We start from the raw sequence: 14,367 nt of genomic DNA on the forward strand, positions 1-14,367 counted from the left end.
ATCAGCCCAAACCACTCATGCCATTCTTCTGCTTGTAAACCACATCAAATCATTTAAATTACGTGTATTTCTTTAACACAGTATAGGATGCATCCCTTCTGTCATGTGAAATAGAGCCCCATCTCCATGTACAAGACAGGGAGGCTACAGGGTGAAAGATGGAAATAAAGAATGATGAGATTGCTGCTTCTCTGTTTTGCTGTGTGTAATCTCCAATGTGAGTGCCCTAATTCCAGTAAATGAAGGCAAACAGTGAAGGTGTTAACCTTGTATTTGACAGCACTCCCAGGCTTCAGGTGATCTACTACAGCAACTAAGCATAACCAACACCAGTCCAGATGCTCAGACCTAACCCTGAAGTTAGATCCTAACTATCAACATAAAAAAATTGCCTATTCTAAGGTCAAGTTAAAACTGCACATATTGCAGGTACAGCTTCAGCAACACTGGGAAAGAGTGCAGTTTTAAATGTTATGATGTGGTTAAGTCAATCAGTTATTCCATCCTGCTTACTGCTGTATCCTCCTAGGACACAAGAGAAGTTACCACCATTTTGTTTGTCTGCTCACAGTTTATTGCCCATGTTCTGCACTGTGCTGAACAGGACAGAACATGGCAACGTGAAGAAAAAAGGATGTTGTTGGCATGAGACCTTATGTGCCTTGTCCCTACTGCTGTATGCCAGACCAGAAAAAAAAAAACCAAGCAACCTTGCCAAACAGTAACTACACGTACCCAAACAGGAAAGCTGGGTCAAGCAAAAAGCAAGCAGAAGAGGCACTGAGCAGGAGGCCACGGTAAAGCCCATGCCTAACAGCAGTCTGAGGGGACCATGGAAGGAGAGGGTGCACGTCCTGGGAGCCTCACATTTCTGTACAACTTCACTCAGGCTTGGAAGCCACTGGAAACTGTCGGCATGACCCTCACCAAATGAATAATCTGAAAAGACCTAATGGCTGGGGAGAAGGGGGAGGAACAAGACTTACTTTCAAGTCCTTCAGCCAGTCTCTGTCATGACAAAGGTTTTTGCTTTCCCTGTTTATAAGCTTACCACCTCAGTATAAGAGAGACAGGGACATATTGCATGCTCACTTTATAGAAAAAGGTGTGGAATTAGTACCTCAGTTCTGGCCAACGGGGTTTCTTATTAACAGAAATTTTACTCTCCTAAATCTTGTCTCATAGAAACAACGAGGACTAGGAAGGAACTCCCATGCTGATTTTTTTTTTTTCCCCAAACAGAATCAGAAATAAAAATGTTTATTTTATACAGAAGCTATAGGAAAAGCTAAGTTAGACATTATGTACTTTGTATGAAATAGACTCTCTCTTTATAACTTTTTCAACTTCACTTACAATTTTGTGTAGGTAACTCAATGCTGCCTGTTCAGCTATTGCAAAAATCTCACTAAGCCATCTGAACATTTAAATATAAAAGTAACTTTTGCTGCTCTGCTATCTAAAACAAAATTCACCTTAAAGGATAAAATTTTCCATAACATGGCTTAGGTTAATACAGTCAGAGAAAGCCAAGTTTGCCACACTTAATCATACTGAGCAGTCCACTGGAACGCCTCATGAAATAAGACATTACACAGAGAAAATAAGAGCCAAGTTTATCTGGCTCCTAAACTGTTGCTTCCCAGGCCAAGCACAATGTTTTCTGTCAAACACTCAGGTCACATGGATTCCCAAAAAAAAACCCAAACAAAAAATCCTCTTCCTATCAGCTCACCCATGAGGGATGTTTCTGAATACATTCAATGCGTATTATTCTGGTACTCCACCTATTTTCTCAAACCTATAATTTACAACCCCATCACGAAATCACCACGCCATACAAAACTGTATATAACTAGAAGTGCTAAATAATAGAGTCTGAGAGCATATTCCTATACATTATTTTTTATGCCCACTTCTACTACATTTCAGAGCAGTACTTCAAAACGTTTGGATGTCTGAATAAAAGGATGAATGCCCTTTCCTGCATATTCAGAGGCATGGCTACCTATTGAAATATATTGAAATGTTTTTTAACATTCTGCTTTGCATACCCATCTAGGATGCTTTTAAAAACTGGTTCTTTTGCTACAGCACTTCAGAGGAATGTAGCCATGCCAAGTTTTAGAATGGCACAGAATGAAGATCCATGTCTAATCCCTCTTGCCCATCCATATAATGACTCAAGATTTAGCTCAGTGACCTATTAGTATAGACAATAACCACAGCCTTACGGTTACTGACTTTTTGAATACTCAATTCCTAGTTTACTTTCCAAAATCCAGGCAAAGCATATTAAGAGTCTGCATTCAAACTACTTCTCTTGTTAGATTTTTATATTTTATTTATTCCAATTAATTTAGTCAGGAAGCAAGACTCAGGCTCATAATCTGTTAAGACATGACCCAGTTATTGCCAGAAATCGCACTTCCCCATATTGCTGTTGCTTCACACCTCTCAAAACTGCTTTTTAGGACAGCACAGATAATAAATAGTTCTTGACACACACACGTGCATCTGTAATTACCTGCATAAATTCCCAAATAAAAGTTAAGGTCTAGATGTTCAGTCTCATTTGCTCCATTATTTCCATTAGTTGTGACATTCAGCTTTTCTTGATTATTTGCCCTGTGGAAATGCATACAAATGATAACCATCATCAAGCCACATTCTGCAAATATTCATGAATATGTTTAACTGTTTCTAGACTCGACTATGTTGAAATCCTTAGCTGAAAAGATCCCACGTACAAATGCTGTCATGCATCACAAAACGAGTAGAAGGAATCACAGGATCACTTCAGTATAAAGTTTAATTTTTTTTCCCACACAAAATTAGTGGTTATCAGAAAAAGATCAAGCATATTCTGAAGTCTCCTAGAACATGCTTCTCCCACCCCCTATACAACACTGATTTCTATTAGACAAACAGCACTTGACTGAAAAGGAAATGACCCACCAGTTATTATCATCAACTTACCAGTAAGAAAGCCACCAGTCCTGCAGCACATATGCCACCTTGAGTAAAAGAGGCAAATAAAAGAATCATCTTACTAAATGAAACAAACATTAGAAAATTAAATTTCCTTGCTATTCTTTCATGTTCTCTGGGAAAACATCACATATTCAGGAAAGCATGCCATCCAGTCTTTCAAGACCAGCAGCAATTTGCAAAGCACATTAGAAGGTGCATTAGAACCTTCTACAAAGAAAGAAGTTACCTTAAATTACCTTACGTGATAGCAAACTAAAGGAAAGCAATACTTAAGTAAACAAAATTATAGTAGCTCTTCCTAATATATGTTAATTGCACATTAAAGAACTCATTTTTCAGTTCCTAAATTTGCTACTAGAGATATTTCAAAATGCTTTTTGATTAACAAACTTTCTAATGTTACCAATCCAGAAATGTGTGTTTACAGGAGATAATCACAAGAAACAGAGCTGAAGGAGGATGAGAAGGGGACGGGGGAAAACTCTTACTGCCACCTTCCTTCTGTGCCAAGAGGTGACTACAAACTTGTAACAGGGTTATTTATCTCAAAATACACCTCTGTTCACGTGAAATTTAAGTTGTGGGCGGTCTTCTGAAGATCTGATCTTGCTCAGCTGTCTTTCCAACAGACTCAATTCAAGGACAAGCAAAAAGGAACTAACTTGTCTAAATATAACTTGTCTAAATTTACAGCCCAGACCAATCCTTTCCATAAGCTTTCTCAGCAGGAAACAGAGAAAAAGGCTGTCTTCACTCAGCTTCCTCAGCCCACCATTTCTTTCAGTAAGTTTCAGAATAATTTTCCTTGTCTAAAAATTCTTTTACATACCTGCTACAGTCTGCTTTACACACAGTATGTGCCTGTTCTCTTCTTCACTTTCTTCTTCTGCTACACAATGACCCTCATTCTAGCCTTTCTCATAACCTGTACTTATCAGCAGATGAGCTTGTCTTTTAACACTTCTGTTAGACCCCATCCTCCCATACCCAGTCCATCACTTTACCCTCCTCCAAATGGAAACATAACTGATGGCTCAGATTTGCTAAACATTATTTTATACACCTTATAACTTTGTTCTCTATCTCAAAAAACCAAGACTGGCTTATAATTTCTGTGCCACGCTACCAGGAAAATAATTGTTTTACTGACGTATTAAAAGTGGTTGAAACAAGGATCACTGCAAGATATCTCAATGTTGATACATAAAATTTGATGAGTATCCTACAAAATTAAAGAACAATGTGTTCTCAAACAGTTTAATTGAAACATCATAGTAACAAGCATACACTACGATAAAAAGGCAAGCCCAAAATACATTCAATATTATTTATTGCTCCTGACAACTTACCTGTGCCAAAATGTTGAACAGTATAAGTATAAAAATCACGAAGTAGTTTGCTCCTGCAGTGAAATATTTTCTGTAGACCTTAAAGTTTATTTTTCCTTCAGAACGACCCTCTTCTGGCACTGCAGCCAGTGCATTTTCAGCCTGGAAAAAAAATAATTAAAAAAAAAATTAAAAAAATATAAAAATGTATCAAACTCACAGTAATAGATTCAGACTAAGGCAGTTGGAAGTCACGGTTCAGAATTAGCAAACAAATAAGGAGATATGTGATTACACATATAAAAACTTTAAACATCAGAACTACAGCTGTGATTTAAAAAATTTGTCCCAGTGCAATACCTCTGAAAAATCTGCAGAATGACACTACGAGGATTTTATTTTGCATTGCTTTGGAGTATGGAAGATGACTTCATCTACAGTCAGAAAAATATATTCTAATTGATTTCTAAGTCAATTTTTCCTTTTATTACACACTACATTCAGACATAACAGCTCTGGAAACTACAGCCTCAACTTAAGAAAGATTCTGTTTTCAGAATGGAAGTGTATGTAAGCTTTCCTTTTCAGGAAAGTATTTAAAGTAAATACTGTTCCTCAAGTATGCGTGAAAATCAATCAACATATGCCCAGAGTAACAAATTACCCACTAAGTTCTAATTACCTCTATGTAAGTACCAATGAACAGTGAGAGAAGGAAAAAAACAGACAGGCATAAAGAAGGTAAAATAACTATTCAAATCAACAGAATTCTGGTAATTTTTTTTACAGTATATGTGATATGTGATAGAAAAACTAGTGCCAGTTCAGTGGATCCCTGACACTTTGTTTTGTCCTCAGCAGAAGCAGCTGTACAAGAGCAGTGAATCAACAGACCTGGCTCAGATGTGAAAGGAGAAATCCCAACTACTCACCTATAGAAGAAGAGAAGCCTATCTTGGTTTTTTGTTCCTTCAGCCCCCACACCCAACCAACAGCTCTCATGCTGCTTAGAAGTTGGGCACATCTTTGTGGATTTAACAGTGGACTCACCACTAAATTAATTAAATCAGGTAAGTTTACCTGTTTACTGCTTTTGGGCATAAAACTTCCTCCAGAAAGGTAAGAAAAATGAAAGTCTGTAGTTCTGGGGTTTTGTTGTTGTTGTTGGTTGGGGTTTTTTCAGTTGGTTTTTGTTTTGTTTTTAAATCTCACTGTTTTTTATTATTAAAAAAAAAAAAAAGAAAATATATACACATAGCATGAAGGTGACAATCATCAGGGACACACAGGGATTACTTATTTCATTTTTTTCCATGTGTTCCATGGATGCAGTGCCAGCTCAAGCCTAGCAAGGTTGGTTACAGGGGTCCTGAGCTGTCTTCCAGGAGCGCAAGCACACCAGTGGAAGGCCACCTCTGGTACAGAAACCTTACGGCTGATTTTGCACTGTGCAGACCAAGAGACCACAAGACACCAGAAGTCAAGCTGGCACCATACAAAGCATTCTGTTTTCACCAGAGCAATGCAGTGGCGTCCCAAGGTCACCCCGTCAGGGCCAGCTCAGGATCATGTGGAGATGCTAACGCCAGCCATGCAAACACAGACTTTGTATAAAGTGACTAGCTTCTGCATGCACTTCTCAGAGCTCAGTATTTCAGGAAAAGTGTTAATTTGAGTTCAGTGCAGCACAAGCACACAGAACCTATCCAATATAGTAGCTCTTTAAAGCGCTGCTGTCAGAGGAGAGGATGAAGGAAGCACAGTGCAGTGTCTTTGGACACTTACTGAAGCACTCCTGCATCCAGCAGAGCCTGAACAAACTCACTCTGCTGGGTTTGAACAGAAGAGCACAGAGCTGTGGCATGAATGCCTTCTGCAGCCCAAGTGGCAGGACTCCCAGCACCAAGAGCCAAGCACCAGTACTGGGCAGATCCACTGTGGGCGAGCTCTCACCTGTTAATGCAATCCCGCAGTCCCTGAAACTCAAATGTAGCAGGAGAAGCCCTTACCAAAATTCAAGTTAAAAAAACAGGCAGACAAGAACTGAGACATGCCTATTCTTTGAGCACTTACAGGTGGTTGTTCCACTGCTCCATCTTTCTGTGAGTGGACAGAAGAATCCTGGGACCAGACAGAAGACTCTGAGAAGGTTCGGTTCCGGGCAGACTTGAGGTTGGGGGTTCCAGGAACTGACAGCTGTTCTACCTCCTCATCTTTTTTCAAAAGGGAAGCAAAGTCGATGCCAGACCTCAGGAATTCTGAATAGGTACCTTTCCCCACCATTTTACCCTACAATTAACATAAGCTTTGATTATCTTCATTATACACTTTCTGTAAAGGAAAAGTTTTCCTATCTGTCCTCGTTGCCTGTGGGGTTCTGAAGTTGCTGAGCACAAACCCCACTGCAGTAACTGAGCTAAAGCCTCTAACTATCTGTTCCTGATTTATAAGAGCAAAAACAAGCTCTTCACCCTCTAACCAGTCCCTTCCCAGCAGCTATCCAGGCCAAGGAGCATATATACAGCATGATAAAAGTCCCAGTTACAGCCAGGTGAGAATCACCTCCTTGGAGGAGCTCCAGGAGACAGCCATGCAGCTTCAGGACAAGCTGTTGAACCACACACATAACCATCAATCTTTCTATGTTACTCCAGGCCACGGGTAAACAGCAGCTTAATTTTCTGGTTCTTATAGAGCTCTACAAGGAGCAACACAGACCATTTCCAAACATCTTAAAGCTCTATCACAAACTTCTTCCTACTTTAACAGGGAGGAAAAAGACAGCTAGCGTCCTTTTTTGCAACTCTGTGATGCATCAAAAAGAACTTCATGTACTTCACTACCCAACCTTAAAAAACACCCAAAAAACCAGCTGAAGTTCTTTCATTTCCCCACTATCCATGAATATCTTGTAAAACAAAGTTTGGAAGGAACCAGTTTTGCTGAAGGCCTGCTTGCCCTCGAAAGGATCTGTGACCATTTCTCAGCCTTAACTGAAAAAAGGGACAGGTTGCAAAATTAACACAGTTCTTGTTTCTTACACTTTTGTATGAATTAAGAATAAAAGCAAAGCATTAACATAGTGTCAAAATAATGAAACCTCTCATGGTATGTTATACATATGAGAGGAAAACTGTATGTGAAATTACAGATATGCATGATAAAATTCAGAAACAGATTTTTCAGGAAAGGTATTCTTAAAACAAAATCAACTTATTAACAATTATACATCTTTAAAAACATTTATGGTCATTAGTAGACAGAAAATATATTTACAAACTGAAATTTAAAAACTTCAGCTGCTTTTTTTCTATTCTTAGATTACAAAGGATAATTACAAAATATGTGAGATATACAGACACTTAAATCACTTACATCTTTTAAAATTAGAATCTGATTTGCAGCACGGAGATATTGCAATTGGTGAGTGACCAAAACAGAGATCTTCTGATGTAAGGCTTGACAAATACATCTGCAAAGAGATGGAAAAATTGATTAAAAAAAACAAACTGTTGTAAAACATTTTTACTATTTCTGAAAAATGTCTTCTATTCAATTATACAGTGTTTAAAATACGAAAAAATTATGCCTATACTTATTACATTTATACAAATTAAACTTAACAAATACATTCCTCATTTGACTTTGCAAATGTTCAAGGTCGGGAAAACAAACTTCATACTTCTGGTCTGGAGTGAAAAGAAGGAAATATCTTACTGACATTTAATTAAAATTCTCTTAAACATCCTCCTAGCATATGAACATATCATAAGCTGCCCGACAAAGGTAGTACTTAACAAAAACTAAACTAAGGGAAAGAGAATCAGAACAACATGATGTGGATAATTATGGAAAAATACAGCCAATAAAAGTAAAATTATTTTGAGATGAGCTTTCAGAGCAGCTGTAGCAGTAAGCCACTGAGAGTTCTGGAAAACTAAACAGTACTACTGATTTGAGGTGGAGTAACAAGATGCTTCAACCATCTCTGACCTTTCTCACAGAATCAGGACTTATCTTCCTCTCCAAAACTTCACACCTGCTTCTGAGCTTCCCCAGAATTTTGGGATTTGGAAAGAGAAGTAAAGAAAGGACTGGGCACAACAGAACTTGCTGGCAAGTGCAGTTCAATTCCATACAGTTCTAGCAGAAAAGCTATCTGGTATCTTTTCAGCAGAGCCTTTAAAGACTGTCAAACCCCCACCCCCAGCTCATGGTCATCCTCCTGTCTACCAGGACCCCCAGCTCCCTTTCTCCTACACTGCTCTCCAGCAGGTCAGCCCCCAACCTGTACTGGTACATGGGGTTGTTCTTCCCCAGATGCAAAACTCTACACTTGCCCTTGTTGAATTTCATCAAGTTTCTTCCTGCCCAACTCTCTAGCCTGTCCAGGTCTTGCTGAATGGCAGCACAGCCTTCTGGTGTGTCAGCCACTCCTCCCAGTTTAGTGTCATCAGCAAACTTGCTGAGGGCACATTCTGTTCCCTCATCCAGGTGGTTGATGAAAATATTGTACAGTACCGGTCCCAGTACCGACCCCTGAGGGACTCCACTAGTCACAGACCTCCAACTAGATTCTGTCCCATTGACCACAACTCTCTGACTTCTTCCTTTCAACCAGTTCATGATCCACCTCACTACCTGACCATCAAGAGCACACTTCCTCAGTTTATCTACAAGGATGCTGTGGGAGACAGTGTCAATGCAGAAATGTAAATAAGCAAAAAGTGGAATAAGGCAGAAAAGGAACATAATCTTAATAAAAATACCATAATGTCCACAGTGTTTCATACATTCATATTGTAAACCCAATTAACTCCCTACACAGCTTTTAACAGCTATTTTAACACTCCTACAAAGACTGTAGGAAATAAGAGTACTATACCATGGTTAATACTAGCGCTCGTCAGCATAATTACACGCAGAAAGTACATTATAGTGATCCAAATAAACTGCAGTATAATTTAGTTAAAAGAAACATTCTTCCCAATAAAGTTGTATGCTTGTATGCAGCATTAAAGAAGCAACTGTAAAACCATGGTGTCATTCTGAGGTGGCCAAGGTAAAAATTTACCAAGGTATTTGCATCTGCATAACTATTTGACCAGTCACAACTATTTATACACCAAGCTCTTTGTGGGATTATTATTCTGGTGTGCTTACTGTGCACCATCTCTGCAGCCACTGAAACAAGCTACATGGCAACTAGAGCACCAGCTGAAGACACTCAACATCATTTTCAACAAAACCTACCCAGAGAACTGGACAAACAGCAGAGGCTACAGGATGTTTACTTACCTGGCAGGAAAGCTGCCTAAAGAGAATATATCAGGGATTCACCATGAAGAGATCTAGCTTTCCCTTACACGATCCCACAGCCTGTACACCACTTTGATCTCTGAATTTTCTATGTGCCAGATGAACATTTAACAGTTTACTGGGACAAACTAGCCACTAGAAAATATGATGGCTGAAAACCTTTAAATCTGGATCCTGAGTCACAGCAAGCCCACTGCACTTCAAGTTTGCATTTAGAGAGGAAAAAAAAAAGTGGGTTATCATATGATCACAGCAAACCAATTAGAACTGTCAGAGCTGTCAGCATAGCATCTTGCATGATCTTGATCTCAGGAGAGAAGGCAAAAATGACCTCTGTGGAAATATAAATTTCCACTGATACATCAGGTCACTCAATTGAGAATTTCTAAAAAACCAACAACTCTCGATCTGATGTCTATCTGGGTAGAAAGAAGTTAGCTGAATAGTTTGTTGATAACAGGCAAGCAGAAAAATTGTTGTCACAACTCACTGGCATGAGCACAGAGAGGAAAAATCACAACAAAGAGCATATACTTAGATCTATTACTGAGTTAAACAACTCACTGCTCAGATAGCTCACTAGAAAATTTTGCCATTTAAAATACTGTACCACCATGAAGCACAGAAGCTGCAAAAATGGTAAAATACTAAGTACCTACTTAATATCTACTTCAAAACATCAAACTACTAGAGCTTTATGTTAAGTTTTTTTCCTTCTTTAAAATACTCTCTCTCCCATTTGATTAAATCTATTCTGCAACTGACAGCAACCATTAAGTTTGTACAGTGCCTTGGCTGCCACTGAAGACTGAAAACAGATTCAAAAAGCGGCTCAACGAGATCAAATGGGATAAAAGGACTGTCACGAAATAGAGGGTTCACTGGATTTTGTCATAAAACTGAAAAAGAAAAAACCCGAAAAGTCCATATACATTTATGTTTTTAACTGGTTCACTAAGGTTTAGTTTCATTGTGCATCTACTTTCAGAAACACTACTCTGTGGAGCTGAAGAAAAGAAACCATCAATTCTAGGTGAACCACCCAGTTCTGGGTGAACCAACATCTGACAGTGGCTCCCGTTCTCACAGACGATGCAGAGAATCAAGGGAAAGCCTGCCTCAACAGGGGACATACCTGGTCCAAGGTTTCAGACATCTACTGGAGTAGGCCCAGAAGTGCCAACATGTTTTTACCTGGTTGTTTAAAACCCCACAAGGTTCATCTTCCTTGTGCTCCTTCATTACTCTCTCAGTTAAGACTGTGGACACATTCAGTGCTTGACAGCAGGACAAATTACTGCACAAAATGCAGCTGCCATAGCCACACTGAGCCAGAAGAGATGTGGACAGAGAACCCAAAGGTTCTTCAGCCTCTTCAGTACAAGGAAAACAGGGATTAAAGGACCAGGAAAGTTGCATCCCCAGTAAGAATGAATTTAAACCTGAAACCATTCCTGACAGATGTTGGCTAGATTCTGTATGTCTGTTTGTTTTAAGCTCAATAACAGAAATTTTAACATCCTTGAAAATGTATTCCAGGGGCAAGCAACTTTTACCAGCACAAGTTTTTTCTTCCCTAAAGTCCAAGTTTACATCTTCTGGTACAATTTACATCCTCTGCTTCCCGGAGTACAGTACACCAAGGGACTGTGTGCACAGTCCCTCTATACATTGAATCTTTTTCATGCTGGCTTCTTTTTTTTTCCTCTTCAGACCCAAAAAATTAAAATCCTCCAACTCCTTTTTTCCCCTCTTTTCTTTTTAGTGTTCTCTCTTCCCTCACCCCCTCCTTGACACCCAAATGTTCTCGATAGGCTACACTAGAGCCTGAAGCTGATCTACATGTTTTCAAAGTGCACAACACTGAAACATTATTCCAGTTAAGACCTTACAGGTACAAAACAGGAAGATTATCTGTACTGTCGGATACAGTACTGATCATAAATCCCAAGGTGCAGATTCCTTTGGAAGTGCATGACACAGCTGACTCATACTGGATTTGTGATCTACCACAATCTGTACCTTCTTTGCCAAAAAAACTGCCACACCACTGGTCCCTGCTCATTGTATGTTCATAGAGGCAATTCCCTGCACTTATCCCTGCTGCATGCAACTACTACTTCACATCCTGTAACCACGACTTTTTAAATCCCTGTTAGTCTTCAGAAATGCCTGAAGCATTTCCTGGTTTTCTATCAACTGAAAATGTAGCTTCGATGACCTTATAATAACTAGTAATGGTTGGACTTGATTATCTTGAAGGTCTTTTCCTACCAAGGTAATTCTGTGTGTGATTCTGCCATTCATTCATCATCAGGAATGCAATACTCAGGATAGATCTCTCCAGAAATTACCCTCTTCCAATTCAACAGAAGTGAACAACTAAACAAAATTTCAAGTTAACAAACCTAAGTAACAGTACACTATCACACAATTAAAAAAAAAATATTAAAAAAATAATTAGCTTGAGCTTTGATACAGCAGAGCATGCAGCAGAAAACACTTCCTCAGAAGGGGGCCTATGGTGCTCCTCTGTGCAAAGGCAGTAAGTATCTTGGCACTTCCCTGCATACGAATCCTCATTTGTTCCTCCCTCCTTATCAGGTTTTCTTTTCTTTGAGACAAGTTGTTCTTTCATCTTTTTTAACTTTTTATCTCCAAGAACCAGCTTTCTTTCACCTCTGCAAAGTGTCTCTTCTTTAATGATTCTACTTTCTTCCTTAGCATTCCTTTTGCCTCCCTTTTTTGGAACTTCACATGCAAGTTTAACTTCACTCTTCTTAATACTTATATTTGTTTCAATGGAAATAACCACTGAAATGAAATTAAAGCATATGCAGAAGTGTTCACAAGCACAAAGGCTTTTTTAATATTAATTTACTTACTACATTTGCTTTCCTCTTCTTTCCCTTTAAATTTAAGTGGTTTAGAGAGAAGACTCAGCTGGTTTTGTACATTTCAAAGTTTACAACATTTCAGACAGGAAAAAAAAAAAAAGAAAGAAAAAAGGTGCGATTTGCCAGAGACAGAAAAGCCACACCTACTTCTACTATGCTGATTTTGTTTCTAAGCTTATCTCGCTAACCAGTTACCTCTTCATGACAAGTCCCAACTAACGTTTAAGGACAACTGTTCTGGCACAAAATAAAGAGTCCTCAAAATCCATTGCCCTGTCCTAATCACCAGCCAGGAGCAGAGGGCTGGAGAACGTATACAGACTATCATAGAGTGATACTTCTTTGGTACAGATTTTCAGCTTCCAGAGTCCATATATTAGGGACTTTTTGATCCAGAGATCTTAGTGTTTAAGTGGCTCTTTGTAAATTTTTCCTACATTAATTGGCATACCTCCCTCGAGTCCATTTCTGGTTTAGTATTCACAATACTGTTTTGTAATTGCACCCACAGACCACTGAAGAACAAAACTACACTGAGGTTCTGCAAGTGAGGGTTTGTTGGTTTTTTTTGCTTTTATAATGCATTATTAAATTAGAAAAAACTAACAAACAAAAAAACCCAAAATAAACACTCAAAGCAGTCCCCCCTCCCTATTTCTGTGAGATAAAAAACTGTTAATTTTACATTTTTTTTAAAACACACAATGTCCAGTGATCACACTTAACACTCTTCACTTTCTGGAAAAAAAAATATTAAAAATTCAAACCCCAAAAAACCAAGCAACATGACTGCAACATATTTGTGTATTTTAAAGGTATTTCCTGCAATAAACCAAATGAAGCTACTACGCCACATAGACACATACAAGTCTATGGGACTTTTTTCACAGAAAGAGTGGTCAGACAATGGAACAGGCTGCCCAGGGAGGTGGTGGAGTCACCATCCCTGGATGGGTTCAAGGGTCATTCAGATGTGGTGTTGGTGGATATGGTTTAGGGGAGAATTTTGTAGAGTAGGGATGATGGTTGGACTCGGTGATCCCAAGGGTCTTTTCCAACCTGAATAGTTTTATGAATCTACGAATTTCAATTGTATCATCTAAATGTAAAGGTATAACTAATATATTTTCAAAAGCAACATGTGTAATACAACAAAAAGGTGTATGGGCTCATTAGGGCTGTAGCCACTGCAGTGGTAAGCATGGATCAGGTAGGAAAAACAAGGTGGTAAAACTTAGAGATATCCTTGATTTAGGCAGACCCCACTTGAAAGGGAGCAGGGTGGAATCCTTAAATTTACACACCAACTCCCCTGTACTCCTGTCACCAGTGGACAAAGCATGTAATACATATATACCTTTAAACACAGCACAAATAAGTACATGCCAGAATTGTCTTTGCTTGGTTCCTCTAACACACTGATTGTGTCTCTGTTCCCTCTACAGAAAAGAGAATTTTCTAGCTTTCATCTGCTAGGTTTACAGGACTGATGAGCTCCACTTGCTTTTAATTACTTACATCACCATTTCCTCCAAGTTCCAATGTTGCAAGACACCTACAAGCAAATCCCACTTTGATCTGATCAATATATCTAATTTTTTTAAAAAATATTCTTTTACTTATTTTCCCTATTTCATTTTGCTCCTTCCCTCAAGCACTTCTGAGGCTTAGGTAAAAATGCACTGAGGAATTCAAGATCTCTTAATCCATGTACTTCGCACAGTGGAATTTCCCGCTCTCCTTCGCCATCAGTTCAACTCTTCCTCACCTTTTTCTGCAACTACGAAGGACACCTTTGCTACAAAACCGTGGCTGCTCCCTTCCCCCTC

The 14,367-nt window shown here is 38.9% G+C and overlaps 1 protein-coding gene across 5 annotated transcripts in view; it reads right to left on the bottom strand.

Annotated features, from left to right (window-relative positions):
* The window catches only part of ABCC4 (ATP binding cassette subfamily C member 4), a 161,675-nt gene that overhangs the window by 99,757 nt on the left and 47,551 nt on the right, over nt 1-14,367 (bottom strand). For all 5 annotated transcript variants that reach the window (XM_051608347.1, XM_051608346.1, XM_051608345.1 and 2 more), the window contains exons 14-18: nt 7,698-7,794; nt 6,396-6,611; nt 4,344-4,484; nt 2,980-3,017; nt 2,528-2,628 (exon numbers count right to left, since the gene is read on the bottom strand). In XM_051608347.1, coding sequence (XP_051464307.1) covers nt 2,528-2,628; nt 2,980-3,017; nt 4,344-4,484; nt 6,396-6,611; nt 7,698-7,794 — 593 coding nt within the window. The remainder of the gene's footprint in view (nt 1-2,527; nt 2,629-2,979; nt 3,018-4,343; nt 4,485-6,395; nt 6,612-7,697; nt 7,795-14,367) is intronic.

This window comes from Apus apus, chromosome 1 (assembly GCF_020740795.1).
Source record: "Apus apus isolate bApuApu2 chromosome 1, bApuApu2.pri.cur, whole genome shotgun sequence".
Taxonomy (NCBI): Eukaryota; Metazoa; Chordata; class Aves; order Apodiformes; family Apodidae; genus Apus; species Apus apus.